Source organism: Cyclospora cayetanensis, unplaced genomic scaffold (assembly GCF_002999335.1).
Source record: "Cyclospora cayetanensis isolate NF1_C8 unplaced genomic scaffold, CcayRef3 CcayRef3_contig_108, whole genome shotgun sequence".
NCBI classification, from domain to species: Eukaryota; Apicomplexa; class Conoidasida; order Eucoccidiorida; family Eimeriidae; genus Cyclospora; species Cyclospora cayetanensis.
In genome coordinates, this window is record NW_020312046.1 from 34,530 (window position 1) to 53,883 (window position 19,354).

A 19,354-nucleotide genomic window follows, 5' to 3' on the forward strand; every position below is an offset into this window, starting at 1 on the left:
CTTGACTTGTTTTCTTCCTTGAGCTAAGTAGGCTAATCATAGAACAGTACACTCGTCTACCTGCTCTTCTTCAATATCACTGGTTCGCACTCAAGGACCCTCTGAAATTCAGGCCTGAACCTAATAGTCCGAGATCAGTAGACACACTTAGCAGTGAAAGGATTCTGAGAGCAGCTAGCTAGTGCACGGGACTGTATGCACAAAGCTCAAGAGCGAAGAGCACATGCCTCTTCAAAGCGCTAGTTGGCTGTTTTTCTAAGCCCACAGGTCTGATATTGGTGGATAGGCAGCCTACACGGGGTCCAACACGTGACCAGACCAAGTCGTGGTCCGGTACGTGGGACGATTTGCCACTCTGCCAAGAACCACTGTTCGTCCCTACTCTATTGATGCGGGTAAAGCTGGAGAGTCTCCAAAGAAGGTTGCGAAACACCTGGACCTATTCGCGGACTTTGCGATGGTGACAAATGACCCGTGTGGAGGTGTAGGATTTACGGGGAGTCAATTTGGTGGATCCTGAGACTCTCGAGGGTCGAGGACACACTAGACACGACTTTCTACTAAAAGGCTGTTGGGAACGTGGTGCTCACTGTTTGATGGTGGAGCAGTCGTGGGCTTCGTTCCATACGAGAGAATATGTGGTCCTGTTCAATTAGGACAATTGCCATGTACGGTATTCCTTGCAATGGCATTTCGCACGTTTCATGATAATTGTCCTTCTTCTTTACGTGCGTTGCCTGAAAGAGCCGCCTTTAGCCCTTGGTATTGTTCCGGAAGTTTTTGGCTAATGTGGTTAAGGAATTCTCTACACCCAGAATTATGCGCGGGCACTCTCAGGTAAGCTGTTTATATTATTCTTCCTGATGCCTGTTTTGGGGCTTCACAATTAACTATGCTGCACGCACCGGCTGAATTTCCATGCAAGCATTGCTCTATAACGCGCGAAGGCACTTCTGAACTAGTGTGCACTTTGTTTTCTTCCAGACAATTTACTTGTTTTCTGGTTTCTCGTAGCAGAGGATGCACTTATTTTAACTCTTTGACGACGGCGGGGCATCGCGCCGCGACTATCCTGCTGGTTCGGTTCTCCTCCTTTCTGGCTAGCCCGTCTGGCTTTGTTTCGGTGAATTTCACTTTGCTGGTTTATGCACACATTTGCTTTCCTCATTTGCACTGTTTTTGCGTTTCCGCCCTGTTGAAAGTGACAAATATGCGGTAACTTATCCACTTTTCTGCATGCAGCTGGCTCGACGTACAGACATGGAATACGAAGGTGTGTTTGAAATAAGGGGCGAGTGATGTGCCAGGCCAAGTCACACTTAGACAGTGTCTACTCGGCCAGTAATACCTAAGTATATTTTTAAATGCAAATCGCGTAACTGGTTTGTTTGCTCGTATATGAAGCATACTGCAGAGTAGCGTTGTCTCGGGACAAGAAAAATCAGCTTAGTGCATTTGCACACTGCATTCCAGGCGCAACTTGCTGTGCATGCTCAGAGTGGCTCGAGGGATCAGCTACGCGCATCCTAGCTGTCTATTCCCCCGCATATCGAATTTCTGAGGGGCGCGGGAGGGAAAAAGACGAGGTATTTCTGAGAACCACTCAACAGCATTCAATGAAATTTGTAAAGAGTCTGCATTTCAATGTCTCCCCCCTACGGACCTTCAATGGAGCGATACCGTTACCAGTCCACTCGCGTTGGCCCCTCTTCACAAAGTTTAGCTTCCCCAGACAGCAGTAAAATGGAGAATATTGAAGTAGCTGCCTCCTTAGAGCACTACAGACATTCACAAGCGTTCGAGTACACAGTGCAGCTTGGTGCACAAAACTCGATAATCGCGCACAGGAAATCAACCTGGCACTTAGTCCCCTGCTAATCGACGTCTGTCATTGAAATAAGCCGAAGCCTGCAAATCACGCTTCGTTTGACCGCAAATCAACGCAATTAGTCTACAGGCAACTGTCCAATCGCTGCTCCTTCGGACCGTGTGCTATTGTACTGCAGCCGTTACGAGGGTGCGACTGACTACTCCCCTGGTGGGGGGGGCGATGGGGGGACCTCAGTGTCGCAGTGTCAACAAGAAATCCGGTATTTCTGGATCTGCACGCATCTCTTCGCGTATTCTTGCGGATCGAGCACTTTTTTCTCGCTTTTATGCTCCTTCGGCACCTGGGCAGTACGGCCGCTGTTCGCAGTACAATGGCCCTCTGTTGGTGCCTGCATCCACGAAAAATCGGCTAGACAACTCGAACAAGGGATGCAAGAAACGTGTGGGGCTACAGAGACAGGCCTATAAGGCGCCTTCTCCTGCAACTGGATGGGAGTTTGCGTAGCTGAGTCCTCGTACTGCCCATGTATCCGGCGGAGTTGATGGATTGACGGGCTGTGCTGCGTCGGCGCGCATTCTTTGCTACGATTGAGCATGGATAATGAAGAAAACGCTCAAAATTATTAAAAGGAGATCGGATGCTTCGCGTTCAGCGGATCGGGGAGACAGCAGAGCAGCTTGCAGCAATGAGGGAGCACCGGTGCAGCCAATGAGGCTCCCCGCCGCGTGCGCTGCTGCTGCTGCAGTGCTCTGTTGCGGCACTTCGTTTAAAGCAGTTGTTGCTGATTGTCTGTGAGCAGCGTCCAAGTACCGTAAGGCATTTGGGGTGTGTGAAGAGGATTTGAAGGCTCAGGGTTTGGCGTTGTATATTTTGTGCAGGACTGCACAGGGATCGGCTGCTCCCTTGAGCATCGAGACTGGCCATATACACAGACACGCTGTTTCTCTGCGGACTCCGCTGCGCTTTCCTCCTCTTTCTTCTGCTCCTTTTTGCGTATTAGGGCCTTCTGGAGCCTCAGGACTGGAAACGAGAACGACATTTGCTGCATATGCGCTTCTGCCCCTTGCTCTTTGCTCTCGGTTCCGCTTCTTGGTCAGCGTGGCTCCTGAGAGGCGCTGCAGCGGGTATCCTGGGGTGTTTGAGGCGCTTTTCTCCTTCTGGACACCTTCATCTTCGTTTTACTTACCTTGCAGCAGCAGACATTCGAAAGCTCCCCAAATACATACGTCCGAACACAGCCAGCGGCAACGCTCCCCACGACCTCTGGCTATAGGCCGTCTCTGGAGGAGTATCCTTTCTACTTTTGGGTACAGACACGTTCCGCACGATTTTATTTAATGGTCTTCTTCGGCAAGCGCCCATTCCTAAAGGCGGACACGCCAGCGCAGGAGCAGCAGCGGCAGCAGAGGCGCCCCTTTGACGGCTAGCTGGCTTGGGGATCGGTTCCCTTCGTGGTGTCTGTTGCTTTTCCTTTTTCTCTTTTTTGGCCGTTTTTGGACGCTTCTCCAGGAACTACGTCACCCTGATCCCACAGGCGACCATGTCCAGCTCAGCCCCTGCTCTGCCTTCGCTGGCTGCGCTCTTGGCAAGCGATGTGTCACCACTGCTCCTCAATGCCGAGACACCTAAAGAGTCAAGAAAGTGGCACCAGCAGCAACCGTATCCCCAACTGGAAACGGTCCACAAAGACGAGGGCTGCGCGGTTGATGCTGCCGCTGCTGCTGCTGCCTCTGCTTCCCTGAACACGAAAGACTCCGCCTTCAACACCACCAGCGAGAAAGCAGAATATGCGTTCGACGCGCAGTGCGTCAAGGAAGCAGCCTTGCCTGTCGCCTCCGCAGCCTCCTCCGTGGAGTCCGTGAAGTCGGAGGTTCTGGCAAAGGAAGGAGGAGCTGCCTCGCGCCAGCCCGAGCCTCAGCCTCCTCTTGAACAGGCGCAGTCTGAAGATCCCCAGGCACATGCAGTGCCTCCTCATGAGGAGCACCTCCAGCAGGCATCAGAGGGAGCAGAAGCGGAAGAGGACACGCAGTCGCCGCCTCCGAAGGAGGGGGCTGCAGGAAATGAAGCCAGTCAATCGTCAGATCCCTCCGTCTTGCCAGAATCGCACATCACCATTGCTGAGAATATGAGGAGTCTAGCAGCGAAGAGCGAGGGATCTCCCGCTGGGGGAGCCCCCGTGCGTCGTGCAACCGACAGAAGCGGCGACTGGCATCCCCTGGATGCTGTAGTGGAGCGTATAGAGTCGCACGTGCGACCAGGAGCCTCAGGGCAGCGGCTGCAGTGGTGCAAGGGGTTTCGGATGCCTCTAGGAGCTGAGGGAAGGCAGATCTTGCTGCGTCGGTTGAGGAAGGCTTACCATGCGAATCCTGCCAAGTGGGATGAGGAGCTGTCGCGACACCGCATCGTCTTCAGCAGAATGCCGTACGCCACGGTTATCGAGTTGTTTCATTTGGCGCATCTTTTGGGGGTTTTCGACTTTGCAGTCAAGTGCTCTGAGGAGTATGGCAGCGATGCTGCCGGTGGGGGCTCCCACAGGAAGCGGCGCCCAACACGTGCTGCTGGTGCGGGTGTATCGACTCAGCAACAGCAGCAGCAACAGCAGCAAAGCGCACAAGCGGCGACCGGTGGCAAGGGAGCGGAGGGCGCTGAGGCAGCTGGCGAGGATGCTGCAGCACCAGGAAGCAGTCGTTTGCTTCAGGGGGACCGCAAACGAAGTCGGAAGCCTCCTTCGTACATTAGCGGCGACGATGTGGGGCAGTTTCTCTCTTCTAGACCTAAGCGGACGCGACGCAACAGTCCTGCGTATTTACGCGATTACGAGACGCTGGGCGAACCCCTCAGGCTTCCCGCTCCGCCCCCCCCAAAGAAGGGCCGGGTAGCAGCCAGCGTTTCGAATTTGACTGCATTGGCAGCGACAGGGGCCTCCTCGGCTGCCGCGGATCTTGCAGCGGCGTCCAGCGGCCTTTTTAACTGGGGTGGTTGCAGCTCGGGGGGTGCTGGCGCGACTTCCCAGCAGCAGCAGGAGCTTCAGCAGCAGCACGAAGTGCTCGCCGCGGCGGCTGCTGCTGCCTTCGGAAGGCGGGACGGGGGGGCAGACTTGCAGCGGTCGCTCCTTCTTGCGGCTGCGGAGGGGCATGCGACGGCGTCTGCAGCGGGAGGCCTAGGCTTCGTGGGGGGAGAAGGAGCATCTGGAGTCTCCTCTGCGCCTTGCGGCGTCGGGCAAGCCAGCCGAGGAGGCGATATCCTCGACACGCTGTGGGACTGGGGTTCCCTTGCGCACCGAGACGGCGCAGACGACAGCCTGCAGCTCTCTCTTCTGGGAGGTGCCTTGGGCGGCTCCCTGGGGAGTCCCTTGGAGCAGGGCGAGCTGCGCGATCTCAGAGCCTTGCTGCAGCAGGAGCCTCAGGGCAGGAGGCTGGAGCAGCAGCAGCAGCAGCGGCATCAGCACACGCCCGTTGATGAGGCGCTGGCGAGTCCGCGAGGGCGTGTGTACTTCTCCGCCGAGCTTCCTGGGTCGTCGTACGAAGAGACGACAGCCGACGTGGCGAGACAGCCGCACAGAGCGTCGTGCTTGAGCGGCGGCAACGCTGGCGGCAGCAGCAACAGCACGGGGTTCGGCGGGCAGCAGCAGCAGCAGCAAGCACAACAGCGGAAGTGCTTCCGCAGGCCGAAGGTTCCGGTGGGTGTGGCTAGCGACAGCCTGAGCTCCCCAGCTGTTGCTGTGTCTAGCAAGGCTCTCCACCACTTGCCACCACCTTTCAGTGCTCAGGTGCCTCGGAGGGAGCATGCAAAAAGCGGCGAAGCCGCAGGCGCTGCCGTCTCCGCTGCACCGGGAGAAGGGGCCGCAGGCTCCCAGCTGAGCCTCCAGTTGCTGACGACGAACTACACCATTGCAGCGCAATATCTGCAGGTCATCGAGCTGCTGGCAGTCCAGCGTCAAATCATGGAGCTGACGCAGAGTTTGAGCAAGAATGCGCCGCCGCGCGAGGGTTCGGGAACCGTAGCAAGAGCAGCAGCAGCAGCAGCAGGAGCAGGAGCTGAAGAGCAGACGCCTGCCCATACCTCAGAGGGTCTCCTAGGATCGGCGGGTTCTGTGCTTGGCCTTCTCCCAGGCAAGCTGGACAGTCAGTCTCTGTTGAACCAGCAGCTCCTTCTGCGACTCGGCGCGGAAACAGCCCTTGAGAAGCCGACGCTATCGCAGCAGGGTGCGGCGGCTGACTCAGGAGTTACTGCCTCTCAGGTGTCGATCCTTAAGGACTTGGAGCAAAAGGTTTCCGCTTTGGAGCTGTTGGCTGCCAGACGGCCCGTGGGAAGTGTTTCCTCGGAGGCAGCGTTGACAGAGACGAGCAGCAGCGCACGTAAGACGCCAGCGTCGCAGGGAGTGGAGACATCAAGGTGCAAGGGGGACCTCAGCAAGCAGTCCGCTATAAGCTGCTCAGCGCCAGAGTCTCCTCTCGATGGCTATGACTCTGCAGCTGCCTCTTCCTGCTGCTCCGGCACGTCCTCGTCTTCTGCTTGCACCACACCCGACTCCCTTGGGGGGGAGAGGCTGCTGCTGCTCTCCTCTTTGTGGCAGCCGCTGCCACCGGCGGAAGGACTCGCGTCGGGGAACCTGTAGCCAATGAACTGATGGCCAAGATAGCTGCAGCGAACAAAGTGCGTCGACACCGCGAGGCTTCGCTGACAATGGCGGAAGACCTTTCTTTTCGTCTTCTTTTATTTGTTCTTGGTATTTGATGCTTCGTCCATATTACGGAGATGATGCTAATGAAGATTCTGCATACTCTGGTCTTTTTCACAGGGACTGTATGACCCCCGGCATCGGTGTTCGCTTTGCCGAAGGGTGGTGGTGGTGTCGGCTGCGTTTGTCTAGTAGACGATGCCGTGTGGCAAGTGACAACACGAGGATGTGGGAACCTGCCACGGGGTGCAATTTTTCCTTGCCGAGGGATTTGTGGCAGTAGTGAAGTAGCATTTGGGCTTAGGGTGCTGCCGTGATGGTGCCGCCCGAATGGTTCGGCTTGACGAAGACGCCACTGCAAGTGGAAGCAAACATCTTTACCGCAAATGGACGATGGACCATATATGGTCACCTCCCGTCCTGTACACAGTGATGCAGGTTATCTGCTCTCCTCATGAACCTACTAAGCTTAGGCGTGATGGGGAGAAGAGTCACACAGGCGACAGTGAAGGGAAAACAATGTGCTGTGCGGGCCCCCAAAACGCGATGGAAGAGCAAATTTGGGGACAGATCCGCGGCGTGGTGTTGACGAATAATGTTCTTCGGGAGAAAATACTTAGGTTTAGAGGAAGCACGGCCGACGATGGCCTAAATTTGACGCAAATCGAGATGCGGAGGGGGGAGTGGGTCTGCGAGTTGATACTGTTGAATACTCTTCGGAAAGACAGTTTTTCGTTCACGGGGAGGGGTGCTGCTGGGAGCACGGATGCTGCCTTTTCACAGGTGCTGACGGTTTGCACGGCCATCGGCAAGCAACAGAGTCCGTGTGTCTAGGTGTCCCCAGGTCGTATCTAAATCATCTATATGTATACTCATGTGTTAATTGGCTGCGAGGCCTTCAGGACCCTTCTCGCCCCATTTGTCCGGCGTGTGGTTGCTACTGGTATTCCGACTCTCAGGGGCTGTCTTTCAGCGCGACACGCCAATGATTTTGAATGTCATTGGAAGGGTGGTCCCAATATAAAATATATAAAAGGACTCACACAGGTATTCTCACTGCTGCCATCTCAGCAGCTCCGTTTTCGGCGGCGTACTTCAGTGCCGCAGAGGAGGCCTCTGCAGCGAACTGCACGCTACTCGACGAGTTTGTTTGGCTTGTCCGCCATATTACTCTCTTGCTTTGTTCTAGTTGGCTAGGCGCCTCGGGTAAAAATCGGAATAAATCAGCTGTCTATTTGTTAGCTACGGGGATGAGTGTGTGTGACTTTGCGCGGCCTGTATACCAGCCGTAGTTCGAGGTGGTCCTTCTAGAGCACAAGGCAAATCTAGAGCATGAGGCAGGACTAGAGCAATGCAGAAGATATAACGAAAACAAGATTGTGCTGCGCACTCTAGAGCAATGATGTGGGTGTTACCTGCTGGTGTGGTGCCCGCCTAGGCCCTAGTATGCAAGGTGGGAGGAGCGCTAACAACCTCTAAGGGCGTGAAGAAAAACATAGGAACTGAACCCTCTAAAAGAGTCCAGAATCCTGTGCTACAGCCTGCTGCCTTCTAAGTGAAAGCTTTCAACACCAAGCGCGTTTGACCGAAAGAACCTACTCCAAGTACACCATGTCGACTACAAATGCTAATTTTGCCTCTTGGTAGGCTCAAGCTATATGCGCCTGCGGAGTAAACAAGTGACCTGCATGCTTTGCGTCTGTTTAGGAAAAAGCCTTCCGAGCAGCCGCTGCACACGAGGCGGGATAGCCCGATTGGCCAGTAGACCTGTTACACGCCTTATGCGCTCACCCTGCATATACAAAGGGATCTGCGTGGTATATCGCCTTCAGGTGCCCCCCACACTCTCTGCGGAAGCCCTCCATCGGCTACGGAATGCCCAATGACTAACCTGACGGCGGAACCGCAAAGAAAACCTTCTTCCTTAAACCCTTGGTTGGTCGGTGTTGGTGGCTAGAGGTGGAATGTGCTTTAGAAGGATACACGTTAATTGTGAAAAGGAAGCCTTAGTATCCTGGGTCCAAAACTGGGCCTCTTTTTTCCAGGAAAAGCGGATAAAGAATGGTGTCCATGGCGAAGAACAACCGTGGGGAGATTTCGGGTTCCACCGCTTCATCAGTTATCGGAGCTGGAGGTGCACTAGGCTCCGTCGGCGCGGACTGTGCAAACCCGAAGCAAGCGATGAGAAGGGCGAAAAGGCGCGTCATCATGAACGAGCACAGTGTTGGCGAACGCAGGATATAGGGAGAAGAGGAAGCCTGATTCTGTGCAAATCAACGGTTAAAGGGAATACTCAAGAATAATGGGCTGCGGAACGTGAAAATGACACAAGTTCAGTGCCATTGTGGCGGGCAGATGCGTTACTGCAGATCAATGACTCGTCTGCGGTGACCAGAATAGACTCGGTGACCTGTCGTGTGATTGCACACCCCGGGTACACAAGCCTGACGCCGGTACAGAACGATAGAATAAAATAGGATAAAGGTCTACTTTCGTTGTTTAGGCAATAATTCTGGCCAAATGAAGGGTTCGTGCGGTAGTGTACAAGGGAGAAGGCTCCCGGTCCCCGTAAGCAGAGGAACCCAGGGGGTCTGTCTCTCTCTCTATCTCTCTCTCTGCGTCCAGTGCGTGCAGCTTTTTCTCACAAACATGCATCAGATCTCGATTTATTTAAGCTCTTTATAAGAGAGAGTCTTATCGGAAGAGAGCAATCTTCAAACCTCGAGATTGTATGCAATTCAGTCAACAAGAAAAATTCCGCCTCTGTTTGTCCCGAGGCGTTTGTTGGCACTGATGCTGCTATCCACCTTTTCAAGCCCATCGCATTCAACGGCGGTATCCCGCTGAAATGTGGGAGTCCAAGATGGGCAAATACGGAATGGAACACAATAGCCGGTAAAACTTGCATTCTTGTATACAGACATAGCGACAAAGAAAATTTGCTCCCTCACAAGAAATGCACCCACGGGGTACGCGTCCTCAAATGCACATGTCTCTTGGGAGAGTGGCAAGAAAATCGTCGAGGAAGTACGCTTTGAACTCTGCAACGCTTAAGCACAAAAACCCCTGTTCCTAAGTCAAAATGGCCCACTGGAGAGCTGCAGTTGAATGAGCTTTGCTATGGCCCCTTTCACAAGAAACAGAATTGTACGCATCTTGGAAATCTATGGGGTTAGTGCGAATTTTATTGGGGACCTTTAGAATCAAGTTAGATGAGGAGTTAGTCCGATGTATAACTATAAAGAAGAACCTTCGGAAGTTCAGAAGAGAATAACACCAAGAGAACGGCCTCCACACAACAAGCCAACTCTTCCTTACCTCCCAGCGAAAACAGCAAATTCTTGGTGATAGATGCGCTCAACAGGGCATGAACAACTCGGGGGTCAGGCGCAAACTTCACAAACTCCTTGGCAAGGAGCCCAGTAGGATCCAGCTGGGAGTCAGAGCATTTAAAACGCAAATCGCATGGGTTCTTCCAGCGTAAGACTTTTCAATAAGGGTGGGAGTGTATGAACGAGGATGGCGGAGCTACGCAAATGTCAGTTCAGCTTTCGGCAAACGCACTGACTTGTACTAGGGGTATCCAGAAGGCCTCTGCTTACTCTTGCCTCCAGATTTGTGGATCGCAGTTCGTGTATCAAAAGCACCATTTTTTCATAAAGACTGGTGGCCTTTAACACATTGATCAGCCAACAGCCACCTTACGGAGCATATTCTCTTCTCGCTGTGATTTACAGTTGTATTGCTAGTGGAGCTGCTTTCAGCTGGATTATCCAGTAGAAATTCTTGTGAAGTCAAGGGGAGCTTTGTATACATTACGCTTGGTATTGTAGATCGAAGCGCATTTCAAAAGGCATTTGACGCATTTGACCTGGTTTTTGCTGCTTTATATATATATGCACGTATCTCGGTGTGGTTAGGCTTGAACTAAGAGGTATTACACGGGCCCTTGGTGCTAGCTACCTGTTGCGCAACCGCTTCCTCAGTCAGTTCAATATCACCTTCGTCGAATCGCATGTCCAGGAAGTCTTTTGGCCTGAAGCTCCAGTAACTGGGCATCAATTTATACGTTCGCTGAAGCAGCCACGAAAGATAATATCACTCCCTTCTGCGCAATGACAATGAAGAAACATGTTGGCAGATTCACGGTGCCGTTGTGTGCGTGCGTCCATGCATACGCACGTGCATACACAAATACATGCATTTATATATGTAACACCTATGCTAGCACGCATGGACCTGTCTTTTTGGATAAGTCCAGAACTGTTGATCAAACCATTCAACAATGTTGCGGATAGCAACTTTAAGTTTCCATAAGAGTCACGTACGGGTCCTATCTTAGCAAGGTCAATCGTTGTATGGCCTTGAGAATTTTTGACCTTTTTGTACGTTTCTCAATATGGAACTGTAAGGTAATTTATTGGTGTGGTGCTCGATTACTGTCTCTGTTGTCCGATGGTTGCTGGTGGAAATAGGCATGGCATTGCTACGCTAAATATACCGCGGCCTGGACCGAATGAACATTCAAGCATGAGAGCTGTATAAGATCTAATCAGCCCTAGATCTTAGAGTAGTGGAGGTCTTACATAATCCGAGAAAAATATCACTGTGCCATCCAAAATCTGTCGTGTTGCCTCCAGCTGGTCCAGCCAACGGACACAGTCCATTACTGGACGGTAAGCCCCCTGAACGCCACATCAAAAGCGCTTCAAACTTTGGAAACCGTGAATCGTCTTCTTCCACATAGCTGTGCGGTCTTATGCAAATTATGTATCCGGAAGTATGCATGCAGGCACGTGTGCGTGTATGCACAGGTATGCTTGTGCTGCTGCATATGTTTAAATGCACGCCATCTTTAGTTAGCAGTGCGTATGCCTTTCAATGTCTGCAGTGAAGCATTGCCGACGATACAACACATGATCGGCAGGCCCATTGGACAAAAATAATTGTGTAGGAAGGACTTCGAGCAGAAGAACTGCGAAGTGGGCCACAAACATTCCTATGCCGGTTATTGCCTCCTTCGGAGACTCATCTGCTCGCAATTGAAGACCTTCTGAAAGAGCACGCCAAAGCAACACCCGGATTGAGTTGGAATTGCACGGATAAATCAGCATGCACGCAGGGACATTGATCAGAGGTACACCCAGCAAGTGTCTAAATCAAAATAACAGAGGGTTGTGTGAATGAAGTGTAGTGATAGTGTCAGTGGTGCTGTGACCGTCTACCCTTGCCACAAGAGCCTGACCTTCGACTGTCTCAAAGTTGGGGTTCGATTGGTCCAAAGTCAGGACGATGAGGATTCGCACGCTAATGGGCTGCAGAGGCCACACATGCTTTCAATTGGTGTGGGTGGATGATTCTTTTAACCCTAATATCGCACGGTAGTTACCGGTATGGCATTTGCGTTATTATGCCTCGGTAGCTGCACCAAGAAGCGCTTCTCTATGCTAAGGATCTAATGTATTCAGATGAACATTTTCTTTTACGTGCTCCCAGAGGTAGCGCTTCTGTAACAAAAATTTATGGCCAAAATATATGAGCAAGTAAGCCACATCCGTCCTGGTGACTTATGCTTCGGTTAAGGTCTTTACAGGATGGCTAGGAAGTAGGGAACACGAATACCCTTGCAGCAAAGCTATCACGGATAATATCAAGGCAGGTCTTTTGATTCTCTAGTTCTTTGGGTTCAGCGGGTATGGTCTTCATTTTCCGTTGCTGACGTTGCGCACAAGGGTCAGCTGTAGCAGACAATTTTACCTTGCTGACGCCTTCCTCTCCTGTAGCAGATCCATTGTGTTTATTGTGGCATTCATAAAGCTCTGAATCATCTCTCTGGCTACACATAATTTGAAAGGAAGCTGCAGGTTCCCCCGAGTCTAGCAGGTGTGTTTTTTAAAATCAGGGTGCACACAGTAGGCCTCACCTGAGACTAACAATTGCTGGTGAAGACTAGAGCATACAGAGAAAAGGTTATGTTTCTATGAATTAACATACTTCAGTTGTGAGGGCCGGCTGAAGCAAAGACGTGAAATCCCGATGTGAGGGAAAACAACTCGGCAAATTTTTTCCTGCATCGACTAGCTCTAAGAAAAGCTGTATGTGGGCTCTAAGATAGCCCGAGTAGATTCTCAAAGGAATAACTGCAGATGCAGCACCACCCATACGAGTGTACAGCTCCTCTCTTTCTACGTTGCCGCATACCTCCACGGTATCTATAAGCCTAAAAGCTGCTCACAGTAGTAATTCGTTGAGATTGCGTACTATTTTTTTGTTAATCATCTGAGAAAATATGCAGCGCGCCGAGTCTATTGGAAAAACCGTTGCCTGGCCTCGGTCGTCGCCGGTGCGGCTTCGGCTGTTGGTATTTGCGCAAGGAACTCTCGATAAGGGGGTGCTGTGTAGATCCTTGGATTTAATAGTAGAAAGCATCAAAAGGGGACGAATGGACATCAATGTTGGCGGTACCAGCATTGATAACAACTATCTGCATTTCCTAGCACGGAGGTACTGCAGCGTGTCGTGCATGCGGTGGCATCAGCAGTACAAATTCCGGTTCTCCACAGTATGGTGGACTTTTCTAACACTATTGACCAGAGGAATGAGCGCATACACTATCATTGATATATATGTAAAAACTTCGGATGCTATTGGACGAGTTTTTTAAACACACTCCATGCAGATTCCTACATTGTTACCCTGAACTGTAGTTAACGAATTGGTGCTAACTCGCGTGTCTGTCTAAGCTTTTTCAAGTTTTAGTTTGTTAAAGTGGTGTAGTACACGGGGTGAGCGCTGTCTAAGCCGTAGACTCCGATGGAACAGTGTTGTCTTTCCGTGGCTACGGATCCTCGAAGGTGAAGCCGCGCACATGAAGAACAGAACTGCCTCCGCATCAGGCTGCGCTGTAGCGGCCCCGAGGAGCTCTGAGAGCGTAAGCCCTTCGGAGGATGTGCTTGCTGCAACAGACCGACCCGCTTCATCTGCCTGCTCCACAAATCGCCGAGCGCCCTTATCCTGCTTCGGCAGCTCAGCAAATGCAGCTGCGCCACCACTGTGTAATGATAGTCAAGGGCAATCGGACCATTGTCCAGACCTGGGTGACTCACGGCCCGTGAGTCCTTCCCAGTCCGATATTAACAGACAAGCACAGGCGGAAGGCTGCTGTACTCCCTCAAAACTTGATTTTTTTGACCCCCATTCCGAGTTGGCGAGGTCTCCGTACAGAGGATTTGCAACGCTATTATGTAAGTGATTGTACTTGGCCCCTCTATATCTTTTTTAATGCGTTCTGAAACACTTCAAATTCAAATAGATGAGGGCTGTAGCCCTCCTGCCAAAGAAATCCGACACCCCAGGATTTGCGACTTACCCCTTGAGTACATAATCGGCAAATCGCATTATCTCTTCACAACACTGTTTGCGATTCCAGTCATCTGTTCCGGCTTCTATCTTGTGGCCAATCCCATTATGCGGTGGTATGAGAAGGGGGAATTCGTGGATCCGTCGGTAAGGCCTAGAGCAGTCTAGCCAAAAGGTGTTTCATGTTCAATGCTCTCAATGCCTCTGTCTTTCATAGATGTATAGCTTTCTCGCATCTGTGCATACGATACTGGAGATTCTTCTCGGAGGTTACTGCAGCATTGCAGATTCTTCTCCTGACGCTGGCTTCAGGGATTCCCAAGGAGTGCGAGGGAAGGTTTCCCGAAGCATGCGTATAAATAAGATTTGCTATGTGGTGGTCTGCGCAGCTAGCAGTCGCCATGTTCTACGACTTCTTCTATTTGGTAACCAGTTGACAGGCTGCTGTCCTCGCCTGACGTCCATCGAGCAATGGATCTGATGTGCTAGACGATAGCCTTCATGGGGAAAGATTAATTTGAAGCGCGTATGCTGTATGTGGCGGTGTGTTCAGATGTTCATGTGGTTCAAGCTTACCGTGTGGTCGCTGACGTAAGCTGCAGCAGGAGTTGGCAAAACAGCCTTGTCTGTCTGTGCATGGGCCAAGACTCCTTCACAACTCAGACACCCTCTCTGTTTACTCTTTTACGATCCCTGTCGCCTTTTTGCATTATCCTGCCGTCCGCTTCCCCATCGGTCGCCTCTTAGCTACCGGCTCGAGTCCTCGCACTTCAGTCTCGGGCATAGGTTGTCTAAATCTGCCCTACACGAGCATTTGCAAGCATTCCGCTCGTGTTGTGCGATTGCATGCTCTTATCAGGGCCTTTGGCCTCCACTTTTTTCTCATGAAGGGTTATATTGGAAGACGCACACTGTTCGTACTGCAGCATCTGACACAATTCACGACAATCGCTTATGCGGTCGGCCACTGCTTGTACAACAAGTGAGGTTCACCCCTCTCATCAGCCGACCATGCGCTTTTGATATTCCACTTTTCCTATTTCCTTCCGCCCTTGGAAGCGCAGAAGACTATAAACCACAAGGAGCCTTTCTAGGTGGCTCGAACTCCACAGTGTGTCATTGTTTGGCCCGCTGCCCTAGCACGAATACTTCCATTGAGCCAAGCATTTGCGTGGCTGCTTTCCGTGTGCAGGTGGCCGATAATTCCAGCTGCGTTCGTGCAGGTTGCTGCAGTCTGCAACTTCATGAAGGTGAGGTGAACTACGCGCATGAGGTGTGAATTACCCATTTAGCCAGATAGAATATGTTTACATTGTTCACATGTATCCCTGATATACCGATAAATGGAGCACAACAAGCCCTTTGAAGGCATTAATTTGCGGCTGAAGAAGTTGCAACCTTGCGAAACTTTGTCGTGCTAGGATTCGCTTTTTGCTGCTTTGGTATAAAGCGGTGGAACCTGTCATTTTTTTCAAGATCGTCATGTATAGTTTGAAAGACGAATCGAATTGTTGCACGTTTTCCCGCAGATGCATTCGTATACGGAGATCAACCTTGAGTTTTACCTCAAGAAAGATACGCCGGACGCTTGCGTGTACTATCCACAAAATGTGCGCTTGGCGTTGGCTGCTGCTCAATTAAGTAATTTGACGAAATAGCCTTTCCCCCTGTTTAAAAGCGTTGCGTTTCGTGATTTTCGCTTGCTTGTTTGTCGCCTTTGTTTGCGGTATGCAGGTTAATCTCCGAAACTTCTGCTACTACATGGTGGTTCCCTCCCTAGTGTATGAGCCCTATTTTCCTCGGGGGAACGGCTTCCGTCCAGCTTATTTCGTGTGGAAACTTGTGTCTCTTGTCAGCGCAATGGTGAGTTAAACGAACCCGGTTAGGGCTTATAGAGGCCCTGCTGACGGAGTAGTAGCCTCGAGGCATCACCCTGAGTATGGACAAGTCTGTGCGACACGCAATTTGATGGTCAAACATCGATTGCCGCTGAATGTACCGGATGCCTCCAGGTTTGTGGCCGGCTTCGTGTTGTCCCTTCGTACATGGCTTGTTGCGGTTCCTGCTTGCCTTTTCAGACGGTGATGTACTTGGCATGCACTTCGTACCTAATTCCAACCATTAGCCGCTCACCCTCGGTGTCTCTGATGGAAGCCATGTCAAACTTGATTTTTCCGTTTCTCTTCTTGGACCTGTTGATCTTCTTTATCCTCTTCGAGTGCATCTGCAACCTCCTCGCTGAGGTCACCAACTTTGGGAACCGTGATTTCTACCATGTGAGTTGGCTGACACAATTGCGTTTTCTGCTGACGGGAGCGTCCTTCCAGTATAGTCTGTGTATTCACAGAACAAACCACAGCCGAACATCCAGTACTAGGCTGTGTGTGATGCTCGTGTTGCGCAATTCCCGCTTCCGGAGTGATAAACAGCTCGCCCTCGGGACCGCCCACAGGCGGCCCCGAGAACACTTTGAATGGTGAGCAATGCAACTCGCTACACTGCGGCGCGCGTATGGCGAGTGCAGGACTGGTGGAACAGCACGAACTGGGATGAGTACTCCCGCAAGTGGAACCGCCCAGTGCACAAGTTCCTACTGAGGCACGTCTACATGGAAACCCGACAAAAGTACCGAGTAAGCCGCAAAAATGACGATCTTTGTCATGCGTCACGCATCAAGAGGCTGAGAGCTACATTTTTTTTGGATCGAGAATAGCCGCGAGTCCGTTGGCATCGCAGGATATCAGGAATATGAAGCGGCATGGGGCGGTGCCATGGTGACCATCGCACAACTTGCGACATTTTTCTTGCGTGCATCTTTGCTCCAATTCGCTTTCTCAGTTTAGTCAACAAAGCGCCGTTGTCGCCACATTTTTGTTTTCTGCGCTTCTTCATGAAATGATAGTGGTGAGCCACAGACACCAACACCACGACGCCGCTGACTGCATGCCTGAGAGTGCTCCTGTAGGTGCTGGTTGATGTGGTTAGACCGATACAGAGAAGAAGAATTAAATCAGGGCTCTGCGTATTCCGCCCTTGCGGCTGCAGGCTGTTTGCTTTCGGTTTATCCGGTTTTACCTGCTACTTTTGATGTTGTTTCAAATACCGCTTGTTGCCTTGGGCCGATACTACGCTCACAACCGCTGCCTGGCAAATGCAATATTCTGGGCCTGCATGTTACTGGGTAAGTTACTGTGGCCTTGGTTGCTGTGTATTTGCAACCCACGTGAACATTATTTTTGAGGGTCGCACGGTGTGCACTTGCCTTGCAAACCGGCACACATTATAACAGACCATGTTATTCGGTTTACCGCATTAAATCCTCTTTTGCGAGTTCTTGACTGCGCAGGACTTCCTCTTCTTGCAGTAGCGTACGGACGCGAATTCGCTCAGGAGCACTTCTACACGGAGAACAAAGGTTGGCAGGAGCTCCGCGTAATTTGAGGAGCCCGATTCCCGCTTGCTGTACTGGAAGTGGAAAATAGGTTGTCGCATGGTGGGCCACCAGTACAGTGCGTTTACCATAACCGTTGGGTGGACTGCGGTGCCATTTCTGTCTAAGAGGACAGATATAGCGCGATTTGAGCGAAAATGCGCTTCACCCACTCTACGCTTTGTTATGTTTGAGCGCTAGAATCTCTAGAGGAAAGGCAAGCAAAAGGAAATTACCATGTAAATTCAGGTCGAATACAGAGGGGACTCTTTAATGTAGGCAGTAGGATATAGTACGGTGACGCTGGTTTGGAAGCAAAAGGTCTTGGCTCATGGTTCAGACGCTGAGTTTATGGGGAAATGGGATGTGCATCAGGTGTCTGGCGTTTTGATAGATTCTGTTTAGAGCTAGCTGTTGAGCCCAAATATAACAAAACCAATCATAGATGTGGGGTGGGCAAATACCGCCGGATCCCTAGTCGCGGTCAAATGGCGCTCTCGACGTGGACTGTAGTGGTCCTGCATCGTGTCGTATGATCTTAACCCAAGGTGCGCCGAAGGTAGGAGAACGAACCGGAACATCACGTGGATACGATTACAGGATGAGACAGCTAGGAAACATTAGAAGGCAATGCTAAAGTATGCTAGTTTAGGTGTGCCAACTGCTCCAAGCATTCCCGTAGTACGTAATACAAATGAATGCAGGCTGGCAACTGGAGTTGACTGGCATTTGGACCTCTCGCATCGGCTGTGGTTGTAGACAAACAATGCCTTTTTGTACCATCGTCGACTGAAACCGTGCCTTTACTTTTACACAGGCAAGGCAGGTAACGGAGGTGCAATCATGAAATAGGAGGAACAATTATCGAGAGGGGTCAGCCGATTCTAACGGAGCGCCCTTCCTGCGCTGGTGCACAAGGCTTCCTAAGAAGGCGCACATCGAGGAAGTAATCAAATGGAGGCATGGTGTGCGAAATGCCTTACCATAAGTAAGTGGAACCCAGGAAAGTTGGTTGCACTCACTTTGGTCTTGATATCCCTTACGATTGAGTTGCTCGTCGTGGCATTTGGGGCCCGCTTTCTTTGATAGCCTTTGAGAGTGACTGCTACAGACAACTCTGAGAGGCTTATCTCAGAGGAAGTCCCTAGAGTTTACCTGATGGGTCCCTCATAAAAACTAGCGCAAGAACATAGTTTTTTCTCGACTGCCACCACCGCCGCGGATCCAATTATCTACACTATATTCGAGTCAACGCATTCTGTCATTTGCTGACTCTATATTTCGCATTGTATTGCACTCCTGTGGTAACAGTTGCGTCCAGTACTTCTTACTCGCTGTTTTGCAGAGTTTTCAGGCGAAGACGATCCTAGGCTATCGCGCTCCTGGCAATACGCGGTGTTTGCAACAAAACGCACGCGATTAACAACACGCTCAGACATGAGCAGACAGACTTTGTCACCCAATAGGATAGAGTCAGAGCTTCGGGGATACAAGGTGATCTGGGGAATGGTCGAGCAGCTACGCATGGCAGCATCAAATCTTCTGGCAGTAGACAGGGCCCCCAATGTGCACGGTGCTCATGCTCCTTCCACTGGCTCGCAAAGACTTTGATGGCTTTCCTTTACTCCTTCTGTTTGGTAATGGCTTGTGAAAAAGCCGGTTTGGTTCATTTCGAAGTGTGCCTTGCATGAGGCGCCTGGCTAGCGGTCAAAATCGCCCCATGGCGGACACTGTTTGCCATGCATTGAAGCGCGCCTGGCCCAAGCTCACGATTCAAAAGTCCAATTAAATTGACTTTTGTGTCCGTCCCATAACGAAGGCATTCAGGTTCGCATGATTTGAAATCAGGAGCTGCTGCCAACAACAGGGCTCCGCTCACGCGAGAGCACCCAGTACAGCCTACACTGACGAAGGTGCGTGAGGAGAAATGAGAATGCGGTGAAGCTACCTTAGAATCGCAGCTACATTCAGCGACGATTCAAGAGGCCTACGTTCATCGGGCTCAACTATTGGCCAGTGTCGCTTTCGTCCGTCGGGTGTTGCCGTGCTCCGA

The 19,354-nt window shown here is 51.4% G+C and overlaps 3 protein-coding genes across 3 annotated transcripts; 2 read left to right on the forward strand and 1 right to left on the reverse strand.

The window, feature by feature from the left end:
* The first annotated feature begins 3,371 nt into the window (after positions 1-3,371).
* LOC34619657 lies at positions 3,372-6,449 on the forward strand. Its single transcript, XM_026334049.1, has 4 exons — positions 3,372-3,794; positions 3,834-4,830; positions 4,996-5,430; positions 5,545-6,449. The coding sequence occupies exons 1-4, from the start codon at positions 3,372-3,374 to the stop codon at positions 6,447-6,449; spliced, it is 2,760 nt and encodes a 919-aa protein (XP_026189834.1).
* Positions 6,450-9,732: 3,283 nt separating this feature from the next.
* On the reverse strand, positions 9,733-12,356 carry LOC34619658. The gene is made up of 7 exons (XM_026334059.1): positions 12,135-12,356; positions 11,758-11,827; positions 11,474-11,565; positions 11,099-11,197; positions 10,476-10,586; positions 10,115-10,183; positions 9,733-9,945 (listed from the first exon to the last, which is right to left on the reverse strand). The coding sequence occupies exons 1-7, from the start codon at positions 12,354-12,356 to the stop codon at positions 9,733-9,735; spliced, it is 876 nt and encodes a 291-aa protein (XP_026189844.1).
* Positions 12,357-13,380: 1,024 nt separating this feature from the next.
* LOC34619659 lies at positions 13,381-18,912 on the forward strand. The gene is made up of 12 exons (XM_026334068.1): positions 13,381-13,756; positions 13,942-14,018; positions 14,261-14,296; positions 14,731-15,126; positions 15,606-15,734; positions 15,950-16,147; positions 16,710-16,775; positions 16,917-17,052; positions 17,218-17,303; positions 17,581-17,676; positions 17,780-17,860; positions 18,613-18,912. The coding sequence occupies exons 1-12, from the start codon at positions 13,381-13,383 to the stop codon at positions 18,910-18,912; spliced, it is 1,977 nt and encodes a 658-aa protein (XP_026189853.1).
* The last annotated feature ends 442 nt before the right edge of the window (positions 18,913-19,354 follow it).